General features: G+C 45.3%; 1 protein-coding gene and 1 pseudogene across 1 annotated transcript in view; both read right to left on the reverse strand.

Annotated features, from left to right (window-relative positions):
* LOC134481569 (ornithine decarboxylase-like) overlaps nucleotides 1–21,666 on the reverse strand; it is a 73,116-nt pseudogene extending 51,450 nt beyond the window's left edge.
* The window catches only part of Lamc1 (laminin subunit gamma 1), a 127,115-nt gene extending 104,784 nt beyond the window's left edge, over nucleotides 1–22,331 (reverse strand). Inside the window, exon 1 of the mRNA NM_053966.3 lies at nucleotides 21,673–22,331. Within this exon, the coding sequence (NP_446418.1) occupies nucleotides 21,673–22,084 (412 nt within the window). The 5' untranslated portion in view covers nucleotides 22,085–22,331. The remainder of the gene's footprint in view (nucleotides 1–21,672) is intronic.
* Between the last annotated feature and the right edge of the window lie 3,064 nt (nucleotides 22,332–25,395).

Below are 25,395 nucleotides of genomic sequence, written 5' to 3' on the forward strand. Positions count from 1 at the left end.
GAAGCAACATTCTACAGGAAAAAAAAAATAGGGAAGGAAGAAACACATGGAAAGAAAACTTTAGAAGCAAAACACTTTGACACAATCTTATACTAATGAGTGGGTATGTTTAAGAATTTTTAAGTGTCAGAGGTAGACCAGCTAGCTTGCCAGCACTGCTGGTAGGCATCCAAAGTGGCACCACCCCAGAAAAAAAGTGAATATTATCTCATAAAATTGAAGACACACATTGCTGTAACTGTGCCGCAAAAGTTGCAAAGACTCTCATAAGTGAGTACCACGAGGCATGCCTGAGGATATGCACAGGAGCACTAATCATACAACAAACTCGGTCAGCAGGAGGATCTAGCTACACTGTAACCTTCCCTGCACAGGAGGGAGAAAGAATGGCTGCCTTTAGAAAGTTGTAGAAAGTGGAAACTGTAAAGGCTTCAAATTACCCATGACTAGGTACATAGTAGCATTTTCATAAGGCTCAAAGCCAAACAGTAACATTGTTCTTTAGGAAGAGATGACAAAATCAACTTCTTTCAAAAGCAAGAAGGAAACATAAAATTCCAGTGGAGATTGGGGGCATTCCTGAAGTTCCTGCCATCTTTCTAAGGAAATTTTTATTCCACAATCTATTAAACATTCATGTGCGCTGAAATTGTACTGCTGAACAAGCAAACGGTCATTTTTCCTTGTATTTATCTCTAAGTACAAACAGGCAATCCATACTAATCAACTCTAAATCACATATTATATTTAAAGACAAGGAAACTCAGAGATGAGTTGATTTGTTGCTGGGAAGTAGGAGAGAAGCATTGTGGGTAACTAGAATTTCAACTGTGAAGAATAATCCCCAGGGTCACTAGGGATCAGGATTAAGAATGAATACTATAGTGTAATAACCTTTAAAGGATAGGAAAAAGCTTCTATCCTTACTTCAAAAATAAACAAGCTGGGGTTGGGGATTTAGCTCAGTGGTAGAGCGCTTGCCTAGCAAGCACAAGGCCCTGAGTTCCGTCCCCAGCTCCGGAAAAAAGAAAAAAGAAAATAAGCTGTTTGTGGTGGCTCACACCTTTGATCCTATCACTCAGCAGGCAGAAGCAGATGGGTCTCTGTGAGTTCCAGGACAGCCAGGACTACACAGACAAACTTGTCTCGATAAAATGCAAACACACACACACAACACACAACAAACACACAACACACACACACACTCTTAGGCAGCAATTTAGAACATATAGATGTGTGTGTTTGTTAGTCTGTGTGTACTCATGGGAGAGTGAACAGTACTGGGGACCGATCCCAGGAACTGATGATACACTCTAAACACCAAACTCTTATGAGTTAGTTACATTCCCAGTGCTTAGGACTTTATAGTTAATAAAACAGAAACAGAAAGCCTTTGCCTGAGAAATTTTGCTATCCTAAAAAAAGAAACTTGGTATTATTGGACCTGGAAAAAAAAAGGAGCTTCTTAAAGGAAACAAGTCTACAGTTGGTTTCAGCTCTTTTCTTGTTCTGGGCGGAAGTGCAACAGAACAAACGCCTAGGCAGGTCTCCCGTTGTGCATGAGTCTTAAAACTGTGAGAAAATAATTCTGTGGCCTGTCTCCAACACTGAGTGAATGCAGCTCTTTCACCCTTCCAAAGCCAGGGTCTGGACATATTTAATTGTTGAACTTAGCCCTGTTCTTCACCAGCACGTTCAGAGTGAAAACTTGTGATTCATCACGCCAATGGAGGAACAGCAGATGCCTCCCGTTTCACAAGGCCAGCCCCTGAGCTCTAAACCACTCACCCAAAAGTTCAGTCAATGCAGTTCCTGACCCCAACATGGTCAATATTGGAAATAAAACCAAGATAGTCGAGACTCACTGAGGAGACTCCCAAAGAAGATGTAACCCCCAAGGGCCGATGAGGGGCACAATAAACACAGTTTATGTATCACACTGGCAGAAAGTGGAGAACGGTTTATGGGGAAGGGATTTCATTCCCAAAGAAGCTGGGACAGTAAAGCCTAGAAGATCACACAGTATGTCCGACCAAAGGGTTAGGTTTCTGGGCAAATGAAGAAAACCAGACCAAGAAACTCCCAAGAATCAGAACTAAAAGAAGTCAATTCAAAGAGATCACAATCCTTTAGAAAGCAAAAAGAAGATGAAAGAAACCTACTGGCATGGCCACTCCTGAGAATGGTAACTTAAGAGTTCCTAGAAATACTCACTTTCTAAAAAAGAAAAAGGAAAAAGGAGGGGAGAGCACACACCTCACCCATATCAGCTTCTGCAGACAAACAGAACTTACTTCCCACTCAAAAGGTATCTCAGAGGAGGAAGCTTTAACACACCAGGCTCCCAGCAAAACTACAGGGAGCTTTAGAGGTGAAACTGGTCCTCTACGAAAACATAAATACAGGTCTGTGTGCAGGTGGCAGGGCGCTTGCCTACCAAGCAGAAAGCCTGGAGTTTGATTCCCCAGCAGCTCCTAAAACCTGTAATTCCACACCTGGGAAGGGGAGGTGGGAGGATCAGGAGTTCAAGGCCATCCTCAGATACAGAGTGAGTTCCTGTTTGAAGCCAGACTGGGTGACATGAGATTCTAGCTCAAAAAGTAAAAATTAAACCATTTTTAAAAAGTCAGTACAATTTAAAGAAGAAACTGGACTTACGAATACACTTCCCCTAAAGTATAAAATTTTTATATTTAGTAACCCATCAACCCAAATGAAGACTAAATCTATTAAAATCCATCCATTCAGCAGGACATAGTGGCACACATCTTTAATCCCAGTCCTGGGGGCAGAGGCGGAAATGTCTCTGAATTAAAGTCATCCCAATCTACTTAGTACAGCCAGTTCTAGGCTAGCCAGGGCTGCATACTGATACTCCGTCTTTAAAAAAAAGAAAGAAAAGGAGGAAGGGAGGGAGGGAGGGAGGCAGGGAGGGAGGGAGGGAAGAAGATAAATTCATCCTTTCAGTGTAACAGAAGTTTGGCTTTCGTTTATTTTATGTGTATAAATGTTTTGCCTGAATGTTTGTACGTGCACCGTGTGTGTGTGTGTGTGTGTGTGTGTGTGTGTGTGTGTGTGTGTGTGTATCTGCGCGCTCGCGCGCGCACACGTGCGCGAGCATTGGAATCTCTGAAACTAGAGTTTAAATGGTTGCCAGTCACCATATGGGTGCCGAGAACTGAACCCAGGTCCTCTGCAAGAGCAACAAGTGCTCTTAACTGCTGACTAAGCCAGCTCTCCAGCCCTGAAGAAGTGTGTATTACAGAGCTTTATCCATTTGCCTGGATAATAACCAATTCACAACTGCTGGTTTTATGTTAGCACTATACACCACTAACTGGAGAAGTGGTACGGCTTACAAGTGTGACCAAACATGGCATGCAGCCATGACCTCTCATCTAGGACTCTAAATTTTAAAAGGTTTTAAAGCACAGATGTTTTGTTTAATAGAACACATCTTGTGTGAGACCTTTAACCGCCCTATTTCATGCGAACACAGGTCGCAGCCGAAACATTGATTACTGCATATACAATATACGTACATTGTAATACACAACCATTTTGCTAAATCTACTATGATTTCCTATGTTCCTAATGCTAAGATGCCAGGAAGGAGACTGTGCGGTCATGTGACCAGTGGATGACATAATGAGGGTGTTTCTAAAACACATCTGGATTTTAAAACAGCTGTGATTCATCTATCGCTGCTGAAGGTAAACAGAATCAGAGCTGTTGGCTAAACCAAGACTCGTCCTGTGCAGATGTATCCTGTCAACATGTGGACAGATGTGCTCTCCCAACATGGATCTGACACAGACAGCCATTTAAATGTACACCAACCCGGTAAGATCTCAGGGTCAAGGCAGGGGCTAAGAGAACGAAAAAGTGGAACCATGACATTAAAAGGTAAATTCTGAGGCTGACAGACTGTGGCAGACAGAGGGCCTCCTGGGAGATTTGTGTCTTCTACCCATGACAGGGAAGCTGTGTCCACAAAAATCACAACGATGGGGTTATCGAAAGAAGATGTGAAAAGACAGCAGTAGCAGCTAACAGGCTAACACGGATGGGCGAAATCTCAAGGCCCCAGGTCCAGATGAAGAACTAAAGGCAATGACTGCCGAGAGCAGGATCGGCCTTCTTCAAGGACAGGCCCCCAATGGGTTACCCAACTAAAAGTGGTCAGTACTAAACACATACGTGTGGTTAACACTAAAGGGCTCGGCAGCTGGTAGTTATAAATGTATCTACATAAAAAATAATTTAAAAACAAGAAACCACACATTTGAGAAGGGTTGGAGCGAAGAAAAGCTCTTCGCCTTCTTCCTTCCTTTTCTTTCCTTCTTTTTTTTTTTTTTTGTTGTTGTTGTTGTTGCTTTTCTGTTTGTTCGTGGTTGTTCTGTTTTGTTGTTTGTTTTTTGAAACATGGTTTTCTCTCTGTAGCCCTGGCTGTCCTGGAACTCACTCTGTAGAACAGGCTGGCCTCAAACTCATAAACTCCTGCCTTCCACCTCCCGAGTGTTGGAACTAAAGGTGTGCACCACCACCTCCTGGTTAGTAATAAATTTTAAATTAGAAAATAAGAAAGTGAATTCTGCAAGGCAGGAAGTGGTGGGCATGCTGAGGTAGCAGGAGAAGGAGGTAGGCCTTCCTCAGGGGGCTCACAGAAGATCCAGGATCATTAAGGCTCACTGAGGACATGCTGGCTACTATCCTCTAGCGGGAAGACTCCACAAAAAGACCACCACGTGGGAAGTGGGGGTGCGGCCACACAGGAGTTGGCAGGCACAGCTCCAGGAGAAACGTTGGCATACACCGCCAACAGCTGTTCTCATTGTCCTTGTCACAACAGTGCAGATTACGTGTGCCACATCCAGGTCTCAGTCTTAACACTCAGACACACATTTCTCAACAGTGTGAACCTATTAGGAAGAGAGAAGTGTCCACCCCTCAAAATCAACCGTACCCAAGGAAGGCCTTCTAAGGAATGGTAGATTATAACCGTAATCTCACATCCCAGATCGCCCTGAACCACTCACCACAGACCTACCACATGAAAGAAAAACAGATATCAATGTTCCTTAAGTGACTTTATTGCTGGGGTTCTTTGGTACAAGGCCTTAGTGTGTAACCAGCAGTGCTATGCTATTGCCAAACAACACCACTACTCCATCCCATCTCAGACATCCAACCTCAACCCTATCTAAAGGGCAACTCCATCTTGGCACAAGTAAACAAACACCTTACTGTCACCTATACACTGTGTTCACAGGGTCATGGGAGAATCCATAGAATTCTCTCATCCAACAAGCTTTTCTGAGTACAGACTGCTGGATAGAGGATGCTATGTTGTGTATACACCAGAGACGGTTAATGGTCCCTCTGTGCCCCATCTTTTCACCCAAGTTTTAAGCTCAGATCTTCTCTACCTAGTCCCCAGAAGTGCCTTCTGCATAACAGACAGTCTGAATATTCAGGAGGGGTTAAGCAATCACGGAGTTTGTTAGCTTCGGGAATTCATCTCATAGGGTAAATTCAGGCGACAGTAATGCACCCCTCACCTCACAGGCCTGCAGCCTTTCCACTCAACTTCTGAATCAGATGAACTATGGACCCAACACAAAATAAATACGAAGATGACGACAAAGGAGAGTTTGAGATCTTTCGGGAAGAGCTGAAATTCCACTAGACCTTTAGCGGCTGCGTTTAGGGGGCAGTCAAGCAAAGTGAAAAGGAGTCAGGAAAGATAACGTCTCTGTGGGGTGCACAAGCCCTGCTATGACTGAAATGCAGAGCAGAGCCCGGCACAGCCCGTCTTCCAACGCAGAGGCCCAAAGCTTCTCCCTTCACATCTGCATCACCCCCTGGTGCTTTATGGGAACCGGTGTGAGCAGATGCTCCTCTCCATAGGCTCCCGACTTAATTTCATTGTTATGTAGAAGATAGCATTTAAATGGCTGGTTCAGACAAGTCTCCCATCACAGGATGAAAGAATGTCAATACTGGTAGGAATCCTAAAGGTTGTTTCTGAGAAGACTGTAGTATTTATATGGGCTGCTGACGTCTCTGTAGGTAACTGGTGTTTCTGCCGTCCCCACGGCATTTTCCGTTCTTGTCCCGGGATTGGGGTTAGGGATCTGTTGGTATGTATGTCCTTCCGCTAGACCACATTTTCCTTTCTTCTTCTCTTCGGTTCTTTGAGATACAGACCAGCTATGCAGCCTGGCTGCCCCGGAAGTCTAAACCTCCTCCATTAGGAGGATAGCCATGCCCCACCGTTACACTCTCAATTTCCACCTAGTTTTTTTTAACCTCCTATTCCTCCAGGACTCAATCAATATTCAAGGCGCTACTTAAAGCCAACTTTTAACCCAGCTGTCACCTCCAGCCACTCTTCATCCTGCAACTTCACTGTGCTTCGGACAGGACAAATCAGACTCTCAGATCTAAGTCACCTGCCGGCCAGAGCTGCCTTCCTGTCACCTTCATCTCTATCTAATTTATTAAGGCTTAACGTTCCCAATGCATAAGAAAAATGGTGCAAATCCCACATAAAACATTCCACTTGTTGAGTCCAAGTGCCCGTCTCTGGAGCTGTCAGATGTTACCCTGCAGATGTCTAAAGCCTAGGTTCATGAATGACCTTTCCTGTCCTGTCCTTTGTTTCTCTGTGCTTCCTTGAGACTTCCTGTTTGATTAACCATACACTTGGGTGTTCAAGCTCCTTGTGTCCATTATTCGCCATAAAAGGGACTGGGGAAGTAACCAGCCAGATAAAACACAGAATGATGCACGAACAAAGCCAGCTGCATATGAGCAGAAGGCCAAGAAGGCAGTGGGGATCCAGGCAATCTGTGAATTTCAAAAACAAGACCTATTTAGTCAGGCATGGTTAACAGGCTGCTGACTGGGGCACTGGAGGCCCATTTCGTAACTGAAGATCACCAAAGCCATGAATGAATCTGCTTCCAGTTACTTCCAGCCACATCCTCAACACCACCCCCACCCACGGTCCGCCTCAAGGGACTGAAACTGCCCCTCCGTCTCTTTCTCTCACAGAAGAGTCGACACCAACTAAAAAAATGTCCTCCCCCCCAAAAAAACCGTTAACTTTCATTTTATTTCCCAATCTAAAAAACAGGTTCCTAGGCCCTTCCCTAAAGCAGCATGAAAGTAAAAGCAGTTCAGATACAGACACAAAAACAAAAGCATGGGCATCCAGTCCACATCCTCTAGACATCTGGAAGGCTTTGGAAGGTTTGTCCGTTTCCAGAGTCTCCCCTAGTCATGGTCTACACCCACCACTGCTGTCTGGGCCAGGACATCACAGTTTTACAAGGGATGTAATCTAAAACCAAAGTCGTCTTCTTTTTTTTTCTTTTTTCCCTTTTTTTTTTTTTTTTTTTTTTTTCGGAGCTGGGGACCGAACCCAGGGCCTTTTGCTTGCTAGGCAAGCGCTCTACCACTGAGCTAAATCCTCAACCCAAAACCAAAGTCTTCTTGAGGTGACTACCAAACCGAGTGGCTCCCATGTCCACCACGGGTCAGTGCTAACTTATTTCTCGGCATGCGGACTTCTAAAGCGACTCTGATGAGGTAAACAAATTCTATCACAGCTGAATTACAGATGTCTCCACAAACTCTCATAGTGTGTAAAATTCTAAGAATGTGTAGCCTCTTGGGAATTTTCTGTCCCATGCATTCAATCTAAAATACTCACTATAAATTCAAACTCTGTATAGAACTGATCCACAAAGTCAATCCGGGGCATGCAGTGCTTTTCCCACGAAGAGGCCTTAAAGCATCTGACACACGTGATCAGTCCCCACCCAATAACCTTCGTCCCCAGGCCCCAGCTTCTTCCCACCTCCAAAATGAGCGATTTTGCAAGGAAAACTCCAGGATGCTCCCTGTATCAAATTATGATCTCACATTAAAAAAGCAAACCAAAAGAATCAGCTGGGCATGGTGATGCACGACTTTGATCCCAGCACTTGGGAGGCAGAGGCAGGCCAATCTCTATGAGTTCAAGGCCAGCCTGGTCTTCCCAGGGAGTTCCAGGTCAGCCAGTGACCTGGTCTTTAAAAACGAACAAGGAACCTCTGGGGCTGAAGAAATGGTTCAGCAGTTATGAGCACTGGCTGCTCTTTCAAAGGATTCAGGTCCAGCTCCCAGCACCTACATCAGGCATCTAGTCGCAGGGAATTTAACACTCTCTTCTTCCCTAACCCCTACAAGCAACAGGCACACAAGTCAGAGGTGAAGTCACTGGATCCACCTATTAGACTATCTGACGTGCCGAGCAGGAACACTTGAAGGACATAGCTACACAGGTTAACTACAAACCTGAGGCAACCATACCACCATTTTTATTTATTACCGTGTATGCCTCCATGATTTTCATGTGGGTACACAGGCCATGATGTGTACGTGTACATGTGCATGTCTGTAGGTCAGAGAACAGCTCTGTGGGGTCAGTTCTCTCTTCCCACCCTTATACAAGTTCCAAGAATCAGACTCAGGTCCCGAGGTTGAATAAAGTCCTTTTATCCACTGAGCCATCTCACCAGCCCCAATTTCCTCAATATGAGATTAAAATACATTAAACTAGAATCCTTTTGCCTAAACATTTTTTAAATGTTTTTTAAAGATTTATATATTTTATATGAACACACTGTCGCTGTCTTCAGACACACCAGAAGAGGGCATCAGATCTCATTCCAGATGGTTGTGAGCCACCATGTGGTTGCTGGGATTTGAACTCAGGACCTCTGGAAGAGCAGTCAGTGCTCTTAGCAGCATCTCTCCAGCCCTGCCTAAACATTTTTAACAACTTAAACTACCCTGAGGACTGTTGCTTGAGTCCTGGGCTCCCAAGGTTACCAAAGATAACTCTGAACTGATCTCCTGCCCACAGGCATTAGGATTGTAGGCATGTATTACTATAGTTAGGACTTACCTATATTCTCTATGAACTCTATAATTTCATTATTACTATCCCACTTAGCCACTGCCTTGATCCATTTTCTGCTGCTCTAAGAGTACCTCAGATTGGGTAATTTATAATAAGCAGAAATTGACTTGGCTCAGGGTTCTGCAGACTGAGACATCCCAAAGCCTGCTGGCGCCTACCTGGTAAGAGTCTTCTTGTGCACTGTGACACAATGGGTGCGTCCCTCAAGCAAGAGCGTAAATAAAACAGGAAGATCCAAACTCACTTTCACAATAAACCCACCACCAAAGACACTTAGAGCAGGTCTTCACAAACTAACCACCTCTCCCGTCAACACGAGAAGAGTGGATCGGTGTCCAGTGAATGAACTTGGTAAACGCAGTTAGACCACAGCAGCCACATATTCTAAATGTGCTCACCTCCCAGAAGCTAAGGTTCTCAATGTTGTAGGTAAAGGCCACAAAACTTAAAATTCCATATCAATCAACAAGTTTACATGGCCAAGGTGCTACCTCTTATTCCTAAGATGGTCACACATTTTGGAAATCTGCAGGCAAACTATTCCTGCCTTCAATGACAGTGTGGGCTGAAGGCGGGGAATTATTACTTTCCAGTCCCTGCCAACTCATTCCATGTTCTCCCTACACCCTCTCTACGCTCTTCTCCTGGAAAAGGTGGGCCATTTTCATTCTCTCTGAAATTGGATGATGGAATAACCCTGAGAACACATTTATGCTTCCGTATTTTACCCATGGGGTGGAGGGGAGAGAAGCGGGAATGGGGCCTTTTAAAACCAAAGCTCACTCCCCCACCCCACCCCTACTTCTGTGCAGCATGGAGTGTCACCCAATCCCACAAGAAAGGAAACTCATCAAAGCATTTAAAAGTCTTCATGTGGCGGTTTAACCACATTCTCCACACAAGGACAGAAAGAAGATAGGAGCTAAGTCTATAAGTCTGTAAGGAAGGCAGAAAGGGCAGACAGAAACACAGAAATTCATCACGCTGCTCAAGGCTGGAGGGCTCAGGTTAGAAGTGTCTGGGTCTGGGTTGAGTTTGCTTTTTTTTGTTTGTTTGTTTGTTTGTTTGAATCTTCAATTCAGACTGAAGTGAACTGCGACAGGGAGAGGCACAGAACCCACCACAAACACAAGTCCTTCAGGGCCATTATGACCTGTTCTCAGAAAAACAGCCAAAAAAAAAAAAAAAAAACAGTGACCTTCAAATGAACCTTAGCTCCGAGATGCTCCCGAAAGATTAGAAAGACTGGGGTTGATAGCTTGGCAAATTTGCATGAACAGAAATCAAGGTGAACGGAGTGCTTTGGAGCCCGAAAGACAGAACCGTGACAAAGGGAAGTGCCTGGGGTACAGCAGCTATCTCTCTAATCAGTCAATAAAAACCCGAATTAGACCTACTCAGCAAACCCCAGGAATACATGCACACAAAGTCACCAAGGAAGGGTCAGAATTTACTGGGAGCGGAGGAGAAACAGACTAGAACTGTAGACCCACTGGGCGGCCTTTCGGCCTTATCTTTAGTGCTGTCAGATAAAGGAAACAGTTGAACTGAGCTAGGCAGTTCAGAGGCCAGAAGCAATAGTGGCCAAGGTAGGAAGTTAGATAAGGTGGCGTTTTAATCAGTTTACTGACCACCTTTCAGAACAGTAGATGGTAACCTTCCCCTCCCTATTAGACTTTGACAAAACCCAGGGCCTCGTTCTGAAATTCAATAAATTCCTTTGGCATTCCAAGAGGCATAAGACTAAATATTACACAACCAGTTAAAGTACTCCGAACCTAAAAGTTGTCCCTTTAAGAGAGTTTCATTTACAAATCAGTATAAAGCCCTCTTTAAAAAAAAAAAAAAAATTAGAAAACTCCAAATCCAGATTTTTTTTTTTTTAGTCAGAGACACGAGGCTCTCTCTCTGATGGAGTTACTTGGTCCTTTGCCCAGTTTAAGGTCTCTACAGTTCCCTGCCTCTCGTGTGCCAAGTCTGCTCTCAGATGGCAGAGTGGCAGGGGCATGAACAAAGCATGTGAACCCCGGATTCCACCAACACCCACCTATGTGGCCACAGGAAAACCATGAGTCATCTCACCTCATTCCTCACAGAGATATCAGCTCTTGAGACAGAAGAACTCAGAGGCACCCAGCACAGGGCCCTTTAATCCTCCTTCTTCCCTTGCTCTTAGTGGGAATGACCGAGAAGCAACCCTCGCTTTCCTCTGCTAAGCAGTTTCCAAGCTGCAACCATCCGCATAACTCCAGGAAAAGCGAGCCTTGCCTTCACAGTTACCTGATTATTTTTAGAATTTTTGTTCTAATTTGTATTTAGAATATTTATGCTCAAACAGTCCAGCCTTTCTGGGAGGTTCTTCATTCACATCCGTTAGCTTTTTGCAAAACCCAAGAAGCTTCTCCTGGCTGGCTTCTCTCTCACCTCTCACGGTGCTCTGCTCTGCGGGTACTTAGTCCCTAGCACTTTGATTTTTCCTAATGATGACTGCTTTTGTCTTAACCCCTCACACCCATTACAAATTCCCTCAGGGTACAGCAAGCGGCTTCAATATCCATTACACATTACAAAACCCTTAAAGGAGAAATTTTCTCCCGGGCTGCCATTTAAATAATGTCTTTGTTCAACAAATAGAACCCTAGTGCAACAAGCTCCAGACACTGGGGGGTTGGGGGGTGGTGGAGGGGGGAGCTCCTCACATAAGTGCTGAGTAACAGAAAGCTTCACACACTTCTCCAAGAAAGCCGCTCCACCACAGTGCACTCCCTAGTTACAAGTTTAAAGGAACGAAGATTCGGTCATCATGGCAGAGAACGCTTGCAGAACAATTCCTTTTCACCCTGGGAATCGGAAAGCACATTATTTACAAATAAATAATTAAATAAAATAAACCCCCTGGCCTTACCACCAAACACACACACATCCTTAGCCTGTAAACCTGGGACAACAACCACAGGCTTACAATTTTACATCAACCTGGAGCATCAACCCAAACCACAGCCCCCACTTGGAATGATGAAAACACCCTGCACACCTTCCTAACTCACACAGACTGGCAGTCAACTGGAATGGACTGGCTCACTTGTTCTCAACAGATATTGGTTGATAACTATTAATGCCAGCGACTTAAAGACGAAAAAAAACAAACAAAAAAAAAAAAAACAAAAAAAAAAAACGAGAGAAATAGCTCTTTTGCTCTCCCATATCCTGTGCTTGCCTGTTTTAAGCCAAAACTAATTCCATAAATAAACCACCTATACATTATGCACTATAGTTAGTTAAAAGCACATCTGTAATCTTAGTGGTTAGAAACTTGGGGCAGGAAGATTGCTTCAAGGTCAAGGCCAGGGTGAGCTACATAGCTACATAGTGAGTTTGAGGCTAGCCTGGGCTACATAGCAAGATCCTGTCTCAAAAAGGAAAAAAAGAACAGAAGGGAGAGAAGAGGGAAGGAGGGAGGGAGACAGAGAGAGAGATGGGGGTGAGGGAAGGAGGGAGAGGGACAGGGATGGGGGGTTGGGAGGGAAGGAAATGAAAAACATGAAGACCTATTCTGAATCAAGATTTCCACCAATTTTTCAAAACAAGAGGATGAGATAAAAATGGGAGAAATAAGACAATAATTCACTGTTGCCTTCGGCACAACAGGAAGGCACTCCACAGCTGGAAAACAAAGAATAAAAGAAGGGAGCTGAGGGACAGAAGTCCCCAAGTTTGGGAAGAAAACAAAGCACATCCCTAGTCACCTCCCAGCCCCGCCAGAGGTGCTCCTCCCACAGAGATCTGTGCGTGCATTGTCCCAGAGAGAGATAGTGACTTTATTTTATTTCATGAATATGTAGCTGCAGAGGGCACCAGACTGACTGGGTCCAGTTATTTTAGGCTGGCCCCTGGAAGACTGCATAGAAGGAGATGCCGATGGGACTTCAATAAGCTTCCTGGAGGCCTCCATTAAGCAAGCTGTCAATTTTAAGCCCCAATGAACAAGCATCTAACTTTATCATCTTACAAGAAAGGAGCCTGCAAATCCCAGAAAGGCCTGCTTACAAATCTCAGGGCGAGCAAGCCACCAAGGCAGGGCACAGAACCCTGGGGCACTGCCACCCTGAAACCTTATGCTGAAAGTAACTACTTAAGACAGGTTCATCCCTTATGTTTAAGTCTCAGGAATCTGGGGCAGTGAGAATCAACAAACAGCTCTGCTCTAAACTGTGACACTTCTCCCTAAAACCCAGAGGACAGCAGCAGGGCTGCCAATCGAGGCCAGCTGGAGATGAGACTCAAGCAAATCCAGGTTTTGTTCACTTACTGTCAGCCCTCAGCATCTCCCAGATGACCGTGCATCTGCCCGGCCACCTCACACAGAACTGCACTCTGTTCTACATCTCCAGTTGTTCACTAACACACCAGTGGCCCAGCCTGCACATCTTCCTCAGGCCACCACGCTCATCTGTGTCCACTGACAACTCAAAAAACTAGAGCCAAGCACGTGAAACACTTCCATATGCTCTCTCCTCCAATGCTCTCACGATGCACTCAGGGAGCTTCCCAACAATAGACAGGTTATATGTAGTTTCAGATAAAACTTACCACTTCCAAAAAAGAAAAAAGCTAACAATACAATTTCGTGTGTGTGTGTGTGTGTGTGTGTGTGTGTGTGTGTGTGTGTCTGTGTCTGTGTCTGTGTGTCTGTGTGTGTGTGTCTGTGTGTTCCTGAGTCAGGTATGGTTCCCAGCACCCACGTGATAGCCCATAATTATTTGTAACTCCAGGTCTGTGGGATCCACTGCTATCTTCTGACCCCCATGGGTTCCTGTGTCCGTGTGGTAAGATACATACATGCTAGCAAAATACCCTTAACATAAAATAGAAAATATTTAAGAATGTTTACATAGGCTGACCTCAAGTCGCACTATAGATTTTACTTAAAAAAAAGACAGACATGAGGGCTGGAGAGATGACTCAGTGATTAGAGCACTGATTGCTTTCCCAGAGGTCCTGAGTTCAAATCCCAGCAGCCACATGGTGGCTCACAACCATCTGTAATGAGATCTGATGCCCTCTTCTGGTGTGTCTGAAGACAGATACAGTGCACTCATATATATAAATAAGTAATTTAAAAAAAAAAAAGGCAAACATGGAGGTTGGTATGGTAGTTCACATCTGTACTTTCAGGCTAACCTAGGCTACACAGTGAGTTCAGGTTAGCCTGGGTTACAGGGTGAGATCCTGTCTCAAAATACAAGCTAAAATGAAACGACATAGTTCTTTTCAAATTCTGTATTAGTGTTTCTGAAGTTATAGAAACAGAATTCTTATGCCCCGAATTTCAGATTGGTTAGGACACTGGCACGTACTCCCTTGGGAAACAGAGATAGCGCAGAGAACACACAGGAGCTCCATCCTCTGCTCTGAGAGCGGGAGTTCGTGTGTAATCCAGTCCATCGTTTTCTCCCCCCACCAACACCTCTGAACACTGTCCCACACACGGCTAAAGGCTGAAGACACAAACGCTCCAGCTTCCATCCAAACAGTTAGGTGGGCCCTCTCTGTATTTGCATTTCTCAATTAAAACTTACTGAACTTAACAGAGGTCACCAAAACTGTGCAGTGAGGGCCAGACAGCGAGTATCAGGTCTATAGGCAGGAACGTTTTATAGTGTCCCAGTTATTCAGCTCTGCCTTCATAGTACAAAAACAGCCATAAGCAGTGTTATTAAATGAGTTTAATTTTGTTCTAATGAAACTTTATGTATATTACAATTTGGATTATATGTAATTGTTTTTTTCTTTAAAGATTTATATATTATATGTGAGTACATTGTAGCTGTCTTCAGACACACCAGAAGAGGGCATCAGATCTCATTACAGATGGTTGTGAGCCACCATGTGGTTGCTGGGATTTGAACTCAGGACCTCTGGAAGAGCAGTCAGTGCTCTTAACCACTGAGCCATCTCTCCAGCCCTACGTGTAATTTTCAAGTCTCAAAATATTATTATTCTTTTGTTTTTGTTTTTGTTTTTTTTAACTGAGAAGGCATAAGCTGCTCATAGCTCACTGTTCATACAAAACTAGATGGCCAGGCTGAGATAGATTTGGGCAAGAGAGCTGTAGTTTTCTTACCCCCAAAATCTAGGAACACAGACTCCTTCATCTAGAGCTCAGATTGGCAGGAAGCCGGGTCCTAGGAATCACAATCCATCAGAAGTATTCAGGCACAGCAAGCAATTAGCAAGGGTTAATTTTATTTAACTAAATGATGGCAAATACCAGACCTACCTTCGGAGAGTATAACTGTCTGGGAAAAGTGGTACATGTTTGTGAGCTCAACTTCAGAGGCTGAGGCAAGAGGACAACTTAGGGCCAGGCACTTCAGGGCAGCCTGAGCAACATAGCCAGACCCCATCTTAAACTAAAACAAAAGGAAATCATTAAGATTCTCAATATGACCTCGAGGCAAAAATAGGCAAGTCAGGAAAGAGATAATAGTATCTGATGACAGTTACTGACAGGGTGGTTTAAGGAAGGCATAATCCAGGCCAGAAAGTGGGGACAGGAAGAGGGAAAAGGAGAAACCTGAAAGGAGTCTCCCAGGTATAAGCCTAGGAGAGGTTTCCATACTGAAGGGCAGCCCTTTCTGCCTAGAAGTGATAAAAAAGAAACCTAGTTGTTAACCATTCAGAGCCTCCAGCACCGACCCAACAGGATAAAGGCTTTGCATACCTTGCCAGAAAACCGCATAGACAACGAGTAACTTTCCACACTGAAGTTATAGGTAAGATGCACATTTTAGATCCACTGGTCACTCTGAAATATGAAATATGGCCGCTCAACTACTGACAGTTCCCAACTTCTGAAGGGTTGGCTTGGATGTGGGAGTTTACAGTGAAGAATAAACAATGAGCACTGGGAAAACACCAGACTGGATTCTGACTTGACCTCTTCCTGGGCTACACCTAATACAGTAAGAAGTAAATTTAGTATTAAACATGGCTCCATCCAGCCATCCCGTAGTCATCATACCCAGGTCTCTGGGCCTGAAGGAAGAGCTAACATGTAACACAACTTTACATTTGCATATGGTAAATGAAGACTACAAGTTCCCTTGGGGCTCGGGGACAGTGTGGCCCGTGTGTGATGTAAGGTGGTAAGAATCTGGGAATGTCAGTAAAAAAGGAACAACAGCCATCGGAAAACCAAAGCACTCTAGACCTCTGACTCAATCTGTATGTGAGCCTTTATTTTAAAGATTTGATTTTATGTATGTGCATACACTGTCAATCTTCAGACTCACCAGAAGAGGGCACTGTATCCCATTACAGATGGTTGTGAGCCACCATGTGGTTGCTGGGAATTGAACTCAGGACCTCCGGAAGAGCAGTCAGTGCTCTTAACCTCTGAGCCAGTTCTCCAGCCCCCCACCCCACCCCCGTGAGCTTTTATTTTAAAGGAATAAACCAGACACTCTTTTAAGAGATTTGCTGGAGAAACTATTAGCTGCAGAGAATAATCTACTAAGGAGTCCAGGACTTACCTGTCCCAGGATTCTTAGGATCACAACTACAGTACCTTCATGGTTGCCTTCATGGGGTTACAAGAAATCTGACCACTGACCATCTGGAGGCTTTAAAAAATGTAAAACCTTAAAGACCCCCTTGCTACAATATGGCAAACGCATCACAACTTTAAGTTCCACTTGGAAGTACGTACCCTCTTGGAAACGGCCATCAATTTTCCACACCTTTCTATCCGGCTCTGCGCTAGGCATTTCTTAGGTATTTTAAAAATGTTTACGGAATATCTGGCAGTAATATGAGAATGTATGCACACAGGGAGGGGGCCATGATAAAAAAGCACACCCTGCTTCCTAAAAGGATTTAGGGCTGAAATAACCCAGTGCTACACCCCCGACACCAATGTGACCAAGGATAAACCGATGGAGAGGGACACCCACCCCAGAGCTCTAACTTTCCCTCTGCTGTGTCTGCCTTTTCCTGTGCGCCTTAGAGAGAGGGGAGAAGGAATTTGCAGAGAAAGCAGTGAACTGTAGAAGAGGGGCAATACCCAACAGCAACTTTTATAAAAACCATTCGGCAACTACTGGCCATTAAAGAACAGCTCCTTGACTTCTCAAGTTGAAACCTGCAAAATGTAAATCAGGCCTCTGAGACCAAGGAAAATAGTGTCCCCTCAGGGTGCACAAATACCACAGTGAAGTCACCCGCTGGAGCAACTCCCCAATCAGAAGGCAGAGCCCATATCACAAAGACTCTCCCAGGAGAAAAGGAGGCTTTGCTGTTTCTTTCATGGTAAATATCAATATGCACTCACAGGAGGACCAGATCACTATGTGCTGATACGGGACACCTCACACATGCACCGTCCATCCCTGAAGCTGATGAAGCACTCGGGAACTGGGTTGCAATGCTAACTTTGGAAATTCCATAAAGTTCGACTGAGTTGCTTATGTAAACAGTTTCTTAACCTAATTGTTTTAAAAATGAGAAAAAGTTACCTTTGTGCGAGATCAAAATCCTACCTGCCAAGTTCCCATCCACAATGATCACTAAATTAATTAAAGGGGCTGGGTCTTTTTGTTTGTTTGTTTGTTTGTTTGTTTGTTTGTTTTTTTAAATCAAGTCCTTAGCTACAGTACTTTCAATGAGTCCCTGGATATTGTTAAAACTTACACTGTTGTTATCAACCGCAAACGCTACACTTTTAACAAGCAGCCAATTATTCAGGAGAGATCTGAAAGCTGAGAGATTTTTCTTTTAGGGAAGGGGTGCGTGACTCTCCACAGCAGGCAGAAAATATAGTTGTCAATCCCAAAGCAACATTAACTCTTCATATCCCAAAGATGCGCTGTGCCCCGAACCCTGCTCTATTCCTACATATTGAAGATTAAGAGCAGCAGTTGTCAGAAGCCAAACTTGTTTTCCTGGATTTTTTTCTTTTTAAACCTCAGGTGATGTGTATTGTACCCAAAGACCTAATATATACCTACCTGTTAAATGTTAAGACCCCTTCCCCAAAAGGTACCAGTTAAAATGAGCATGCAATCTGGTATATGAACATTTCTGAAGGATTACATAAAAGCCTGCCATTGTGGTCTCCTGAGTGTGAACTTAGCAACTGAAGGCAATTTGACTACTTGCTATATTTAAATTTGAATATCTTTAGCCATGCTTCATTTTCTTAATAAAAGTAACTCATGGGCTGGAGAAATGACTCAGCGGTTAAGAGCACTGACTGTTCTTCTCAAGGTCCTGAGTTCAATTCCCAGCAACCACATGTTGGCTCACAACCATCTGTAATGGGGGCTGATGCCCTCTTCTTGTGTGTCTGAAGACAGCAATAGTGTACTCATAACATAAAAGAATAAATACATTTTAAAAAAAATAAGTGACTCATCACCATTGCCAAAATGTGTGTGTGTTTAATTTTTTTTAACTACTTAAGTATGACAGAATTTGATTTTTTTTCCTCTTAAGTTTTGAGAGAAGCTATGTAGCTCAGGCTGGTTTGGAACTTGCTAAGTTGACAAGGTTGGCCTTGAACTCCTAGAATCCACGCAACCATCCAGCCTCCCAGAGTGCTCCAGCACACCCAACCCTGGACTTGACTTCTTTTCAAGATTTGCAGCGAAGGGTAAAGTTCAGGAGTGAAAGGCAGGCTGGCCCAGTCTCTCCCACTGCTCACTGGAGTTTCACATGCTCTGGAGGGGCAAGGCGCAATATGCATCACTTGTTTAAGGGTATGTGAAATGTGAACTGGACGGGAGATTTAATGGATACACAAAACAGTCATGGTACTTGACTCCATGGGAAATAATTAGTTAGCTACAGCCCAGAGAGTAACTGGAGTCAAGGGGTGAATGCGCTGGGCATCGAAACACTCAATCCTTGCCTACTTGCCCTAAACTGTCGAGCACAGCATTCATGCATATATACCAGGTCATTAAAAAAAGAAAAAAGAAAAAAAGAAAGAGGTGGGACAGAAGCTAGAAACAAAAAAATCCCAGGACACATGAAGCTCTTCTTTCCCCACTACTCCACCCCACATTTCCTCCAGGACTTCATTTCCAACCCAAACAAGCACAGTAAGTCCAGTCTAGTTTTCATAAATTGTCTAAAAAGTGTAAAGCACATGTTTTTACAATGACTATGCTGCTATGAACCCATTTTGAGGGCTGGAGAGATGGCTCAGAGGTTTAAGAGCACTGACTGCTCTTCCAGAGGTCCTGAGTTCAAATCCCATCAACCACACACACAACCATCTGTAATGGGATCTGATGCCCTCTTCTGGTGTGTCTGAAAACACCTACGGTGTACTCACAAATAATAGGTAAATCTTTTTTTTTTTTTTTTTTTTTTGGTTCTTTTTTTTTTTCGGAGCTGGGGACCGAACCCAGGGCCTTGCGCTTCCTAGGTAAGCGCTCTACCACTGAGCTAAATCCCCAGCCCCCCCCCTTTTTTTTTAAGAAAATATATTTTAAACCTTTTCTTAAGAGTAAACCCACTGGGCGTGGCTACTCAAACCTTGAATCCCAGTACTGGGGATGCAGAAGCAGGTGGGTGTCTATGAGTTTGAAGCCAGCCTGGTCTATATAGTGAGTACAAGGAAAGCCAGAGTGAGACCCTGTTTTCTGAACGCCATTTAGCAACCAACTGCAGAATTTTTCAGCAAAATCAAGTCCAAGCATATGGAAAACGTTGTGTTGCTGTCCTAATGGGATGGAAAAGTTCTTTGCCCTTGTTATGAACATAGTCCAAAAGGAATATATATAGTAGTGACCTAGCTGCTCTCTCTTACCCTAGCACATGTCTCTGCAACAGAGAATTTAAAAAGAGAGCAGTCTATCTCCCTCTGGGATCACCTGAAATAAACCTCAGCCCCTCGTGCCCAGAGAAGGAGGGAAGCAGAGACTGACAGCCTATTGTTCAGAACTTTCCAACTGCATCTCAGGCACTGGGGAGACATCAAGGCCTTGCTTTTTCTTTGAATTTTGTTTCTCCTTTTAAATCTGAAAACAGATTAAGCAAGACTTCAAGGGGATTCAGAATTAAATACCAAAAACAGTTAAAAAGTTAAAAAATAACGACATAAGTTATAGAACATAAAACTTCTTTAGATACTTAATAGAACTCCCAGAGATCTTGGGAAGCCCGGAGTGTCCCCCACTGTCTTGAGAAAGGTATCTGTTCAAGACATCAGTTTTACACTTCTGTGTACTTCCAATGCCTTTTCAAAACCAAACTCATTCATTTATTTAATTACTGAAAATCGGACCTCTCACACTTTCATTTATGAACTTGTTTTTTTTTTTTTTTCAAAAAGTTCTATCTGCCTGGTAACTCATCTACAAATAAAAAGGCAGCATATACTGCACAGTACTATAAAGGCAGTAAATACTGCTTTCCTAAAACTTAATCCACACACAGTAATTTACAATTTCAAGGCACTTTCTCTAAGTCATATTCTTTCTCTGAAAAAAAAATCCCAATAATATAATGGTTGGTGTACTGAAGAACAATGGGGGGAAGAAAAAACAACCTACAAAACCATGATCAAAGGATAATCTGCCTACAAAATGTCCCTTTCTAATATCCCAGATGTTATTAGTGCTGAAGACCTGCCATGTTCTGGACAGGCTTGGGGCAGTCTGCTCTCTTCAGAAGTTCTTTACTACCAGGAACTGATAAAATCCAGGGCTCCAGTGGAATGGAATGGAGGTTCTACAGTTGACAATCGGTTTTTCACACTTAATAATGGACAGTCGAACACAGCCATGAAATTTTCTGCTCTCTCGTCAGTCTCAAAAGTAAAGAGAACACCCCTAGGTAAAGTAGGAATGTTGATCTGTTCAGATAATCACAGCCTTGCTCTTCCGTGGTTCTGCCACGGTGTCTCCTACTCTACAGCCCTCTCCTGAATTCTAAAGCATGCAGGTTTCCACACTTGCTTCGGATCAAAGCAAAAGGGAAGACATCCAGGAGAGCCTTTGAGCCTCTTTACACCGGAACAAAACTGCCCGCAATTACAGTGAGTGTCTTCATGGCCTTTTTGTTTTTCTCCCCACCAGGATTAGCAGTGAAACAGCTCTTAATTAAAGCTGAACGGCTCTGGAGAACAGTAACTTGAAAAGTGAACTTCTGTTTTAATTACACATAGAAATACTGGCAGTAAAGGCATTTGCTCCCCTCAAATTCCTTTATCAGAACTAAGAGCAATCATTCTCAACCCTGGAGACAGACAACTAAACATTTTAAAGACAAGTATTTGAAGGTGGACCTTCAAGACTCTAATACAAGCATTCTATGAGATAGTCCGGTCCTACCAGGATGAGTGTTTCCCTAGCGCCTCAGGGGGGGAAAAGTGGGTGGGGGTGCTGGTCCAAAATCCTAACTGCTGAAATAGAAAAAGAATCAACGGAACAAGAATCCGGTTGGGTTAGAAAGAGTGAGGGAAAAAGAGAGATGCTAGCTAGCGTGGGACATGGTGGCCCTCACCGGATGTTCAAAGCGAGATGAATTTTAGAAGTTGGAGAAAGGAATTTCTGTGTGTGGCCCACGCTGGAGAACAGACCGTCAGCACGCGGCTGGACAGGCCCCTCAGGTCGGACCTGCGGCTCCATGGAGGCAGCCCCGGAGCTGGACCGTGAGCGAGTAGTGGGGACAGGGCTGTCATCGCTTACCCAGGTGCAGCGTGAGGTTGATGGAGTTGGGGTACTGCACCCCGGCCAGCATAGTCTGGCTTTGCCACCAGGTGGTGTCGGCCTGGTTGTTGTAGTCGGTCAAGAAGGCTGCCCCGTGTTGCAGGTGGAGCTGGCCGGCGTCGCACAGGTGACAGGACTTGGTGACTCCGGTCACTCCAGTCTGCACGCAGTACTCCTCGGGTGGAGTCCCACACGTGTTGGTAGCCACCACGGTCACATTGAAGGCGGCATTAACAAACTCCGGCATGCAGCGCTGCGGCCGGCCGCCCTCATCCGCGCACTCGTCCATGGCCGCCCGGACCCAGCACGCCACGGCCGCCAGCACAGCCAGCAGCAGCCACAGCCGCCGCTGGAGCTGCAGGGCCAGAGCGGCCCGCCTGCCGCCCGTCATCCCGCCGTGCGCCGGCCCTCGGTAAAGGCTAGGGTGCCGCGCTGCACTCGCCTAGCGGCGTGCCCCGAGGCCGATCCTCCGCTGCGGGCCGAGGCCGGGCTGTGAACCGGGCTGGAGGCCGAGAGCCGGACGCAGAGCCGATGGGTGGGCGTCCAAGCGAAGATCGCGCTGCCTCCGCTGCCTCCCGGTGCGCAGCCTGCACTCTGCGCCGACCCCCGACTTCCGAGCGCGCACTCGAGAGCGCGCCCCAGGAGGAAGGAGCAGGGGGTGGGGTCTGCCCGGTGGGGTGGGATCTGGCGGTGGAGAAAACCCAAGACCGGCCTCCTCAGCAGTTCACGCGGGCCAGGAGCTGCTCCCCGCCCTACGCGTCCTCCCCAGCGACTCCCGGCGGCGGCAGGAGCAACCACTGGCTCTCCAGCCCTGGAGGGCGGTGGGCCAGAGAAGCGAGATGGGCGGAATGGGAGCAAGAGGGAAGGGCGCGAGGTGGGCGGGGCGGTGGAGTATGAGGGCGGGGCGGGACCCTCAGCAAAAGGGAGGAGGGCGCGAGATGGAAGAGGCAAGGGGTCAAGTAGGAGGACTTCTGGATAGGCGTGACTAGAGGTGGGCTGGGCCAGGGGGTAAGAGGGAGGGGCCCAAGGTGGGCGGAGAGGGAGCATGAGTGAAGGAAGGAGGGCGGGGCGTGGGGTGTGGGGTGCGGGGCGGTGCATGCTGGGAGGGCAGGGGCTTCAGTGGAGATCCAGCGCTCTGTTGGGAACCCTCATCCAGGTCGTGGTCCTGAGAGGATCTTGCCCTGGAAGGTATGAGGACTAAGGGAAGGTTCTTAAAGGGCGACCGCAGGTCGGTGAGGTGGCTCGGAATCTGTCTTTTGACTTCATGAGGACTTGGACTCTGGCCCAACCAGATGTCAGTCCTTAACGGTATAGCCCAGCCACTACCTGACGCTGAGGCCTGAACGACACCGCAACCACGCAGTGGTCTGCGTGACCTCGCCCTCCCCAGCCGTCCCTGGCATGCTTTCTGTATCGCGGGCCAAGCCCTACCCACGCTGAGGGGAGAGATTCCGAGGTGTCCAAGCGACTGGATCCCTCTGGAACACAGGGCTGGATCTCAGCTGCAGAGTCAATTTTGTGATTTCCTTACCCTAAATTAAAGTCTGACTGTCATTTACCCCGGCAGGGAAGGAAGTGAGAAGGCTGGGAATGGAATGACATTTCCCCCCGGATACGCAGACCCTCTTTGAAATTCTTCCATTGTGTTGTTTGTGTTTCCCAGTTTCCCTTAAAAAACTCGAAATGATCTGGATTCTTACATCCTCCTCTTCGGACCTGCTGAGTCATAGAATATTGTCAGTGCCAGAATGACTCAGTTCCCAGAGCCCGAGCCAAAAAGATCATGAGTTTTATTTAGTCCCAGATCAGAACTACCTGCGGTGCTGATAGGACCGGCGGACAGGGGAAGGGAGGGTGCTGTAAAAATGAACCAGCTGAGAGCCCACATGACACAAGTGCGCTAATCCCAACCAATGATGCAAAGCAGACACACAAAGTGGAGGCTCCAGATTTGGGGGTCAGTAGTAAGGAGGCTGATGTCTACAAGGTAGCTCAGGGGGTAAAGGCACTTGTCACCAAGCCTGGTGACCTGAGTTCAATCCCCTAGAACCACGGACTGATTTCCATACCTGCACCATGACGTGTGTGTGTGTGTGTGTGTGTGTGTGTGTGTGTGTGATGACACATAAATAAATATTTAAAATGGGATAGTGGGCATATGAAACGATGAAATATAAACAATAGGTAATGATAGTTATGGTCAGTGTTAGAGCCACACGTCCTAATTATGAGGGCCCAAGGATAATGGACCATTTGTGATGGGTAAAAGCTACTGTCCAGAGAGCTTTTAATACTGGACTTACCTGGGAATGCATCCACCTGACTTATTGGATGAGATGGTGGAGATTAGGTATACTAAGGGTCTCTAACTCTTTACTCCTGTAACTCTTTGAAGAAAGAAACATGGGAGCTAATATTAACATTTTAAATCAGTGGTTCTCCAACTGTGGTGGTGACCCTTTTGGAGGGGGTCTAATGCCTTTCACGGGTATTGCCTAAGACCATTGGAAAACAGTCATATTTAAGTACTATTCATAACAGTAGCAAAATTACAGTAATGAGGTAGCACTGAAGATAATTTCATTGTTGGGGGTCTCCACAATGGGAAGAACTATATTAAAGGGTCGCAGTGTTTGGAAGGCTGAGAGCCTTTGTTTTAGATGGCTGGAGGAAAATTCACATAACCCTGGAGGGGACAATGTCTCTGTTCAAATATGCTAAATAAACTAGCATGTGTCCTTCTCATTGCTTTCTTTTGGCTTCTGATGTCCAAAGTTGACTCCAAGCTGTTACTTATGGTAATTTACTCTGTAGTTTCATCATGAGAGCTTCATGTGTCGTGCCCATGAAGGAACCTTGAATCAACCCCTAAATCCTATTGCTCAGTGGAATATGTTAAAGTAACAAAGTACTTTTTAAGCAATAAACTGTATCCAGCCAATATGCTTGATGATGAAAATTTGTTTCATAGTATGAATGAGGAGTGGAGAGAGGACATGAAACAGAGTTTCACTCAGTAGTCGAGGCTGGCCTGGATCCTACACGGCTCCTCCTGCCTCAGCCTCCCCAGTGCTGAGATGGTAGGCATAGTTCACCATGCCCGTCATCATTTTCTGAGCAATGACTCAAACCCACCAAAGACTTTCTAACACAATTTCAAAAACAGTTGGGGAGACCTGAATACTGGATGGTAGCAAAGTGTTGGAAGTTTCTAGAGGCACCACAGTTCCAAATAAACTTGCTATTTAACAAAAAGAAGATAAACCAGTGTGATGGCACTTCAACAGAGTGCTATCCCAATGTCTACTAGAGGCAAGGCAAGACCTTTGTTCCAGGCCAATGAGATCCTAGCTTCTGCATCTGCCCCCCTCAAAAATGTGTATAAGATGTACTGTAGGTTACACCACCACCACCACCACCACCACCACCACCACCTTCTTCTCCTCCTTCTTCTCCTCCTCCTCCTCCTTCTCCTCCTCCTCCTCTTCCTCTTCTTCCTCCTTCTTTGTTTTTTGGTCAAAAAATTCCAGAGCCTTATTCTTTCTTTCCCCCCAGAGCTAAGGACCAAACCCAGGGCCTTGTGTTTGCTAGGCAAGCACTCTACCACTGATCTAAATCCCCAACCCTATCCTTATTCTTTTATACACACATTTTTTAACTACTTTGAAGACCCATTATATACTAAACAGACATGCTATTTAT

Source organism: Rattus norvegicus, chromosome 13 (genome assembly GCF_036323735.1).
Source record: "Rattus norvegicus strain BN/NHsdMcwi chromosome 13, GRCr8, whole genome shotgun sequence".
NCBI lineage: Eukaryota > Metazoa > Chordata > Mammalia > Rodentia > Muridae > Rattus > Rattus norvegicus.